The 10,265-nt window shown below is 42.1% G+C and overlaps 1 protein-coding gene across 1 annotated transcript; it reads left to right on the top strand.

The window, feature by feature from the left end:
- Nucleotides 1-6,852: 6,852 nt before the first annotated feature.
- Nucleotides 6,853-7,548, top strand: LOC100847720 (interferon omega-1). Its single transcript, XM_003586365.5, has one exon. It carries the CDS (start codon nucleotides 6,886-6,888, stop codon nucleotides 7,546-7,548), a length of 663 nt encoding a protein of 220 aa, XP_003586413.2. The 5' UTR covers nucleotides 6,853-6,885.
- Nucleotides 7,549-10,265: the final 2,717 nt, after the last annotated feature.

Raw genomic sequence — 10,265 nt, 5'->3', positions numbered from 1 at the left:
TCACCTCCTGGAGCCTCTGTTTTGCTACTGAAAGAACAAAACCCAAGAAATGGTTCAGAAGCCAGTTTTACCTCTTCTCATACTAAAGAAGTGAGAAACATGATTAATGAATGAAGTGCTTGATTTTCGGCAACCTCCAAGGAGACTCACACCAAGGGCCACCTTCCAGGATTGCTGCTGCTAGTACCCTTGTCCCCAGGGCAAGCCACTGCTGACCCACACTTCCCTAGGAGACTCCAACCTTAGGAGGTGGGTCTGGTTCAGTCTCCTGTGGGGTCACTGCTCCCTTCCCCTGGGTCTTGGTGCATGCAAGATTTTGTTTGTCCCCTGAAAGAAGAGTCTCTCCCACCGCCCTGTGGAAGTCCTGTAATCAAATCCCACTGGTCTTCAGAGTCAGATTCCCTGGGGATTCCCAGTCCCTTTGCAGGCTTGCCAGCATGACATGAGGCTCAGAACCTTCACAACGGTGGGAGAACTTTTTTGGTATTATTGTTTTACAGTTTGTTGCTTTCCCATCTGGCATGTATGGGATTTATTTTTATTGTGTTTGAGTGCCTCCTGGATCTCGTTGTAGTTTCTTCTTTGTGTTTAGACATGGGACATCCTTTTTCAGCGGGTCCAGAGTCCTCCTCTGGATGGTTGTTCAACAGCTAGTTGCAATTTTGTTGCTCTTGCAGTAGATAAGTGCATGTCCTTCTACTCTGCCATCTTGAACCAGAAGCTAAGCTAAAACTTTGATATTTGACCATTTGACCATGGACGTATGTGTGGCTAAGATTTGAACAGGGTGTTAATTACTGGAAATAGGTATGTTGTCTGTCTTCAAATAGTATGATTTTCTAAGAAAGATTTTAAAAATCAATATGTCAACATGCTGTACAGAAAATATTGTTACTGAGGTATATCCTAGTTCCTGCAGTAACAAGCCAGTGTTCATTTATAAAAACTGATCAACAAAGATCCCACCAATTTATACATTTCATTCACCATATTTCAACCTTTATTATTTTAAGAATTTCTTATAGTCTGTAGTTTCCAAGATCAAAGTCTTTCTTTTCATTTTAAAATCCTTCCCCACACACATCCTCCATCAGGACCTTCTAACTGAGAGTCCCTTAAATGGGGAGGAATTGACTCCCCAAAGCAGGAGCAAGTCTCCATTTCTTATTCCCACCCACCCAGCATCCTGCACAATGGTAGCATACTACCAGTCCTCAGGGTTGTCAATAAAAGTGTAAGTGTAATAATGATAATAATAATGATGATAAGCTTAAAAGAGTTTTACCAATTAAACTGTTTGAAAATGACAATCTTGCTACATTTTTTGTCTTTATTTTTTGCGGGTTACTCTTGTCTTCTCAGGTGACCAGTATATTTGTTATCTGGGCATCTCTTTAGTTTTCCCTCAATTTCCTGCATCATTTCGTCCAGTCAATTTTTCTGTCCTATGCTACTGTTTTCTCAGCTTTAAAATAAGGATATGGGAGTGGATATATGTGTACTTACAGCTGGTTTATGTTGTTGTACAGCAGAAACCAGCACAACATTGTAAAGCAATTATTTTCCAATTAAAAAAAATAGGGATAATGAGACTACTGTACTCCATTCAATATACCATCTCATGTTCTATAATCTATATGATGTTAATACAACAACTTACAAAATTAGCAAAAATGAGTAGATTATATAAAACATGAGGGACACATTAAACAGCTGTGAGAGTTGTCACTGTGCCACGTGTATACAAAGGTTTTGCCATTATTTCATGTCTACCCTAAAGATGATTACGCCATATCTGTGCCTTGCTCAACTCTAATTTTTAATGCAAAAATTCCACCTCTGCAACTTAGAATAAGTTAATCTTTTCTGCTGCTGCTAAGTAGCTTCAGTCATGTCCGAAACTGTGTGACCCCATAGACGGCAGCCCACCAGGCTCCCCCGTCCCTGGGATTCTCCAGGCAAGAACACTGGAGTGGGTTGCCATTTCCTTCTCCAATGCTGAAAGTGAAAAGTGAAAGTGAAGTTGCTCAGTCGTGTCCGACTCTTCGCGACCCCATGGACTGCAGCCTACTAGGCTCCTCCGTCCATGGGATTTTCCAGGCAAGAGTACTGGAGTGGGGTGCCATCTACATATTTAAAAATTTTACTAGCAAATAAAATAATCACATGACTGTACCAAGCACACTGCGATATTTAGTAGGCATCAAATCAATATGTAATCAGTGCTTTTGGCATATAAGATGTTTATTAGGTAGGAAATGGTACATTAAGTGTAAACCTACATGATTCTGAAATAAAAAACCTCTTGATTATGACTTTTAAAGCACTTATGTGTACGAAATGACAGTTTTAAAAAGTTAATAAAACTCTCCAATGCAAAACTATGTATAAATTTGAAAGCTTAACACAAGATCTTTAGTTAAAGGAAATGAGAAGAAAAAAAGATTTTGAAAATTGAGATTAATTATTTAATCTACTGGGTCATATGTTTTTCAAATATGGCTTTCCCTCAATTGAACTGAGATGAACAAAGAAGTAATTTTGAAAACATTACAGATGATTTTGCTTCCACTGAAGGCAGGAACTTAAAGTTTTGTTTTGGCATAAGGAATATTTAGACTTAGTGTGAGTTTCAGACTTCTTTATACATTTTAAAATATTTTTAACTACTTGAACGTTGCAGGAGAAATTAACTATTTATATTAAATAAAATCATTTTCCCTTTCCCCAGGGGCTCCTATAAGTCTCAGTCTTGTCCTGTAAGTCTTTCCACTGGATGGTCCCAATATCTAGCTTACTGTCCAGAATGTACATGCCTTTCCCCTTTCCCCAAGTTAGTCTTTGTCCCCAGTAACAACCCGGAATCCGAAAACATACCACAACAGGCTCAGACTTCCAGGCATCAGTTGCAGCATAAACGGACACCAGTGTAAACCGCTCTGGCTAAAATCTCCTCCCAGGAAGGGGAGGATGGACTCAGGGGCAGGTGCAGAAATCAAGTTTTGAGCGAAACCCCTGCAAAGCTCCCCTGGGCCATCTGGCCCCAAAAGAAAGTTTCCTCACTGCTCCTAAGGCCCCAGGCTCTCCCTGGGCCCCAGCAGCACCTAGCTCAGCTGGAGGCTCCTGCCTACACAGGTTTCCCGGTTCTCCCGGTGGACGTGGTGCTGGAGTTCGTGGTGCTGGAGTTCAAGGCGCTGGACCTGGAGACAGGTCTGCTGGGCGAGCAAGGCCAGCTGCTCTGTTACAGGGAGTTCTGTGGTGTCCTCCCGGTCGCTGGGGCGCAGGAAAGGCAGATTTGAGCATCTTGTTGAGCTGGAGCCGTGGGACTCAATTTCACTGAAGTGCTGATTTTGGGGGATTCCTGGTCTCTCAGAGTGTGTCAATGGTGATGATCACCATTCTCCAGGGCTGCAGAATATCACCCTCTGTGTCACCAGGGAAGAAGTTGGCATCTAGTGAGCTTGGTGATGCTGCAGGTGTTGGGCTGTGCCAGCCTTTATCAAGCTGTTCCCAGCACCTTCCCGTAAATAAGATCTTTAATTAGGCCAGAATTGTCACTTTCTACACTTTTCTCAATTTTGTCTCCACTGAAAACTTTTCCCTTCTATTCTGGGCATCAGAGAATGTCACAGCTTCAATACTTCCTTTGTGTTATTACACTGGAAATGAAATATACTCACGGAAAAGTCTCAATCCAAAAGGAAATATTCATCTATATGAGTCAACTCAGCTTGAAAGAAAAACCAGAGGCTCAATCTCTCTTCTTTAGTCTAAAAGAGAACTTAAAGGTGTGACTCCATAAGGTTTGAATTCTTCAGTTATTTACAGGACTATAGCTCCTGTTTTCTGGTTGTCTCCAGATAATAGTGGCATAATAACGAACATGGGTTAATTCATAGCATTCTCTTCATTCTCTCAACAAAGTGTGCTGACCACACACACATACGACAATGTGCTTGTCGATGTGGATTCCAGGAGGGGATGATGACTGCCCTCCTGGGAGCAGGGGAGAAGACTTTGGAGGCAGGAAGAGGAGGAAGGATGCAGCACGTGCTCAGAGCAGCTGAGGGCCGGTACTCAGAGCTGATGAAGAGGAGGGACTGGGAGCAGCAGGAAGCTCTACTCTCACACAGTCTGGGGCTCCTGAGTGTAGCCCACACCGGACGTTCATTTCGTCTTCTAAAACATCAAGACAACTTTAGTAGCAGTCACAGAGGACATCCTTTAATTCAAATAATTCAAAGTTCAAATAATACAAATTAGCCTGAGAATGTGGAACTTAGTGAATGATATCAGTCTTTCATATCAATAACCAATAGTAACCTCTTTACTCCACCCTTAGTCCAAGCAAGAGCAGCTTTGACTGCAAGTTTCTTAACACAGTCAAGGGTCTGCATGTTGAATCTCTAAGTGTTCATTCTAGGAGAGGGAATGCCCGCAGGACTGTGAAGAGCCCAGGAACCCAAGTTTCCTCCCTTTTGAGCAGGGCCTTGTACATAATGGAGAGAAATCCCACAGCACTTGAAGTTTTTGCTGAGGAAGATATTCTAGGAAAGTTGTCCACTCTTCTAGAATGTCGATGTCTTGTTCTGGGCCAGGGAACTAGATCCTACAGGCCACAACCAAGACTTCCCATGCCACAAGTAAAGATCCTATCTGAGGCAAGGAATACGGAAGATCCAGCATGCCCCAACTAAGACCTGGAACAGCCAAATAAATACATAAAATAAATGCATTTAAAATTCTTAAAAAACCCAAAGAAACCCAACCCATCAATGTGATCATATCACAAGGTGGGATATTAGGGAGATTAGGGTTACAATCAATAAAATTCAATTATCATTTTTAATATCATAATTATTGTTACCCAGATTAAGATCAGGATCTTTGGGAATCATTTCATTCCCTTTCATTCTAGTTTTTTCAAAGCAACTCCTCATTGCCCAGGTGGATTTGTCACAGATGCACAGCAAGACTGGTCTCTTTGACCCTGTGAGAGAGGGTTAGTGTTCTAGGAACTGGGGTTCTGATTGCTGTTTCCCATGAGCTGGTGCATGTGACTTCTTCCTTCTCCCCTATACAGACCACATATGGATTAAAGGAAAGAAAAATCAGGTAGCTGGTCTTACAAAGCTGAGGGCAGTCCACGGACTAAGGACTTGGCCTTCCTTGAGATTCTATCAGAAGCAGCCATGTCCCAGCCTTTCTGTTGTTCATATTGACCTGGTCCTTCCCCTCTGCCACAGCCTAGGCCCCAGCTATGCTGCACTGAAGTTTGCTAACCCAGAATACATCACTGTGTCAGGGAAAGCCACTTCCTTTCTTTCATATTCATAACATTGAGACTTACCCTTGTTTTCTAGTTGCCCACAAAACAACTATGGAACTTTACTTTTTAGCAAAATTGCAAAGAGAAACAAAAAAATCTAACCTCTTGAAAGTGATGCAGCTCCTCGGGCTTTTTTTACTTCTCTTTCTTCTTCTCACCTCATCCTGAATTACAACCAGAGAAGGAGCAATGAGACGAATCTTGTCCAATAAGTCACTAAGTGAATATAAAAAGTTTAAATTAAAAATTACACTCAGGGAAAAAAGCCTAACTTCCCTGCATTCTCAGAGGAGACAGAGACAGAGGAACAGAGATGACGGGAGGAATCAACTGCCTGAACAAACGACCGTAACTCACTAGATTCTGTGACATAAGCTTCCAACGAGAGACACACCAGCACTGAATCTCCTTCCTCCAGCTCAGAAACTCTGAGCAGAACAAGTGTTGAACAGTTTAAGTAAAAGAGTTGAATAATAAAAACTATACTTGGCAAAGTAAATATTATTTATCTACTAAAAGCAAAATGACTGCAGTTGGAAATCCCTTCACCAACTTACACAAACACACTTTTGCTCTCAGCATCTGAGCACTGCTGACACTTTGGACACCTGGGGAAATGGGACAGGAGAAGAGGAGGTCACCACTGAGAACTAGGGTCCTTCACAGAAACACTCTGTGAAGGATGGGGTTCAGGAAGAGAATTTACTTTCCCAACAAATAAACAAGCCCTCCACAGAAAAGAGATTTTCGAGTCCACAGGATGTGGTGAGCCTGGCCGCAAGGAGGGAGTCCAGGAGGTGATGAAGGGACTCTGTCTCTCCCGTGTGAGTGAGGTGCTGCTGGGGAAATACAATTATCCTGGAATTAGAGTCTCCCCACCCATATTATCTGAGAAGAACCAGAATTTTTGGTAGGGAAATGGCCATGCTAGCAATGGACAATAGGTTTCCAGTATGAAAATGGTGAAAGCAAGCATGATGTCTGTAATAGTCCTGACTTCGTGGTTCCCTGAAGCACAACCACATGGACCTGCAGGAACGTGTTCTAGAAGGAAAAGAAACATGGGAGGAGCTCATGGACTCACAATATCAGCCTCTTCTCTAAATCAAACACTAAAGGAAACCCATCCTTTGTTTCAAACAGTTTCTTTGCTAGAGTGACCTGGTAAATGCTTGATAAATACAGAGCCTGCCTTCCTAAGTAAAGTAAGAAACAGAAATTGAGCCTAGGATCAGGGCCAAAAATGTGTTCATGGAACAGAAAAGAGCCACATTTACACATGAAAGAGAAAGAGTCATAATGTTTGTACTTAGAAACCTACATCATTTCTGATGTAAGACAAAGACCTTTCTCATTTGATTGATAAATATCCATTTGGATGGGTACATTTGAAGTTATTGGGAAATAGATAAAATTAATAGTTTAGACTGATGACAATTTCTTTAACCATATTCAGAATACATAAATGAAAATCAAAATAGGAAGTAAAAGTGTATAGAAATGATTAGAAAATGAAAATTACTGTGTTCCCTATTTAATGGCCTTGCTTAGAAAGCATGGCATCAGAGAACCTACCTCAAGGTTCCACCAGACACCGTCTCAGCCAGGCCAGCAGCAGCCTCATCTTCCCCATGGCCTTCATGCTCTCTCTACTGATGGCCGTGGTGCTGATCAGCTACAGCCTGGGAGGATCCCTGGGCTGTGACCTGTCTCCGAACCATGTGCTGGTTGGCAGGAAGAACCTCAGGCTCCTGGGCCAAATGAGGAGACTCTCCCCTCGCTTCTGTCTGCAGGACAGAAAAGACTTCACTTTCCCCCAGGAGATGGTGAAGGGTGGCCAGCTCCAGGAGGCCCAGGCCATCTCTGTGCTCCACGAGCTGCTCCAGCAGACCTTCAACCTCTTCCACACAGAGCATTCCTCTGCTGCCTGGGACACCACCCTCCTGGAGCAGCTCCACACTGGACTCCATCAGCAGCTGGACGACCTGGACGCCTGCCTGGGGCAGGTGATGGGAGAGGAAGACTCTGCCCTGGGAAGGACAGGCCCCACACTGGCCGTGAAGAGGTACTTCCAGGGCATCCATGTCTACCTGCAAGAGAAGGAATACAGTGACTGTGCCTGGGAAATCGTCAGACTGGAAATCATGAGATCCTTGTCTTCATCAACCAGCTTGCAAGAAAGGTTAAGAATGATGGATGGAGACCTGAACTCACCTTGATATGACTCTCACTGACTAAGATGCCTCATCATCTTTGCACACTCATCTGTGGTCAATTCAGAAGACTCTGATTTCTGCTGTAGCCACAAAATTTATTGAATTACTTCAGCCAATACTTTGTCAGTAGTAAATGTATATATATAAATTTTTTTGGCTGCAGGTGCATCAGTCCCGAAGGGAAGACTGCCCTGATTGTATTGTTTATTTGCTTATTTATTTTGTTATATTTATTCTTTTATCTCCTCATATTTATTTTTCCATATAAAATATTTTTGTTTACATTGTATTAAAATTTAACAAATACATTCACATTTTTATTTCATTAAATTTGTAATTTGTTTTATTTATTAAATATTATGAAGGTGAACTTCTTGAATTTTTTACCATTTTATATTTAGTTGCTAGGTAAAGTCCGACTTTTTGTGACCCCATAGACTAAAGCCCGCCAGGCTCCTCTGTCCATGGGATTCTCTAGGCAAGACTACTGGAGTATGTTGCCATTTCCTTCATCAGGGGATCTTCCCAACCAAGGATGGAATCTGGAATCTGCATTTTAGGCAGATTCTTTACTGTCTGAGCCACTAGGGAAGACCCTTGTTTGAAAAAAATGAGAGAAAAAGGGATTTTGCAAACTGAAATTAATTATTTACCATAGTTACTGGGTCATCAGTTCAGTTCAGGTCAGTCATTTAGTCGTGTCTGACTTGTGGGGACCCCATGAAGTGCACCATGCCAGGCCTCCCTGTCCATCGCCAAGTCCCAGAGTCCACTCAAACTCATGTCCATTGAGTCAGTGATGCCATCCAACCATCTGATGCTCTGTTGTCCCCTTCTCCTCCTGCCATCAATCTTTCCCAGCATCAGGGTCTTTTCAAATGAGTCAGCATTTCCCATCAGGTGGCCAAAACACTGGAGTTTCAGCTTCAACATCAGTCCCTTCAATGAACACCCAGGGCTGATCTCCTTTAGGATGGACTGGTTGGATCTCCTTGTAGTCCAAGGGACTCTCAAGAGTCTTCTCCAACACCACAGTTCCTAAGCATCAATTCTTTGGTACTCAGCTTTCCTTATAGTCCAGCTGCCACATCCATACATGACCACTGGAAAAACCATAGGCTTGAATAGATGGACCTTTGTTGACAAAGTAACATTTCTACTTTTTAATATGCTGTCTAGGTTGGTCATAACTTTCCTTCCAAGGAGTATGTTTCTTTTAATTCCATGGCTGCAATCACCATCTGCAGTGATTTTGGAGCCCCCAACAGTAAAGTCAGCCACTGTTTCCACTGTTTCCCCATCTATTTGCCATGAAGTGATGGGACCAGATGCCATGATCTTCGTTTTCTGAATGTTGAGCTTTAAGCCAACTTTTTCACTCTTCTCTTTCACCTTCATCAAGAGGCTTTTTAGTTCCTCTTCACTTTCTGCCATAAGGGTGGTGTCATCTGCATATCTGAGGTTATTGATATTTCTCCTCGCAATCTTGATTCCAGCTTGTGCTTCCTCTAGCCCAGTGTTTCTCATGATGTACTCTGCATATAAGTTAAATAAGCAGGGTGACAATATACAGCCTTGACAGACTCCTTTTCCTATTTGCAACCAGTCTGTTGTTCCATGTCCAGTTCTAACTGTTGCTTCCTGACCTGCATACAGGTTTCTCAAGAGACAGGTCAGGTGGTCTGGTATGCCCATCTCTTTCAGAATTGTCCACAGTTTATTGTGATCCACACAGTCAAAGGCTTTGGCACAGTCAATAAAGCAGAAATAGATGTTTTTCTGGAACTCTCTTGCTTTTTCGATGATCCAGCAGATGTTGGCAATTTGATCTCTGGTTCCTCTGCCTTTTCTAAAACCAGCTTGAACATCTGGAAGTTCACGGTTCATGTATTGCTGAAGCCTGGCTCAAAGAATTTTGAGCATTACTTTACTAGCGTGTGAGATGAGTGCAATTGTGAGGTACTTTTAGCATTCTTTGACATTGTTAGTGAAATATAACATTCATGCAATGAAGTGAGATAAACTAGGATGCAATTTTGCAAACATTACTGATGATTTTATTTCCACTGAAGCCAAGAACTTAAAAATTTGGTCTTAAAATATCTTAACTTGATATTTAAGACTTATAAAGTTTAAGTTATTTATAATTACTTATAAATTATAAGAATCAGCCTGCAATGCACAGGTCCCCGGTTCAATGACTGGGTCAGGAAGACTCCCTTGGAGAAGGAATAGGTTACCCACTCCAGTATTCTTGGGCTTTCCTAATGGCTCATCTGCTAAAGAATCTGCCTGCAATGTGGGAGACCTGGGTTCAATCCCTCAGTTGGGAAGATCCCCTGGAGAAGGGAGTGCCTACCCACTTTAGTATTCTGGCCTGGAGAATTCCATGGACTGTATAATCCATGGGGTCACAAAGAGTCAGACATGACTGAATGACTTTCACTATAAATTTTGAAATATTTTTTAACCAATTAACATTGCAAGAGAAATTAACCATTTATATTAATATTAAATGAAATAATTTTCAGTCTCAGTCTTGTCCCCAAGTCTTCTCACTGGAGGGTCCGAATATCTCCTAGATTCCTGTCCAGAGTTCAGGTGCCTTTCTCTTTCCCTGAATCCCTGAAAGAATTAGTCTTTATCCCCAGAAACAATCCTGAATTTGAAAATACTTCACAGCATGCTCTGATTTCCAGCGATCAATCCCAGCATAAACA

Source organism: Bos taurus, chromosome 8, assembly GCF_002263795.3.
Source record: "Bos taurus isolate L1 Dominette 01449 registration number 42190680 breed Hereford chromosome 8, ARS-UCD2.0, whole genome shotgun sequence".
Lineage (NCBI taxonomy): Eukaryota > Metazoa > Chordata > Mammalia > Artiodactyla > Bovidae > Bos > Bos taurus.
Note: the sequence above shows the minus strand (reverse complement) of the source record. Positions and strands in the feature narration are given on the sequence as shown.

Bases quoted from the DNA above. Each gene is read 5' to 3' on its own strand.
- LOC100847720 (XM_003586365.5), top strand. From the start codon at position 6,886: ATGGCATCAGAGAACCTACCTCAAGGTTCCACCAGACACCGTCTCAGC.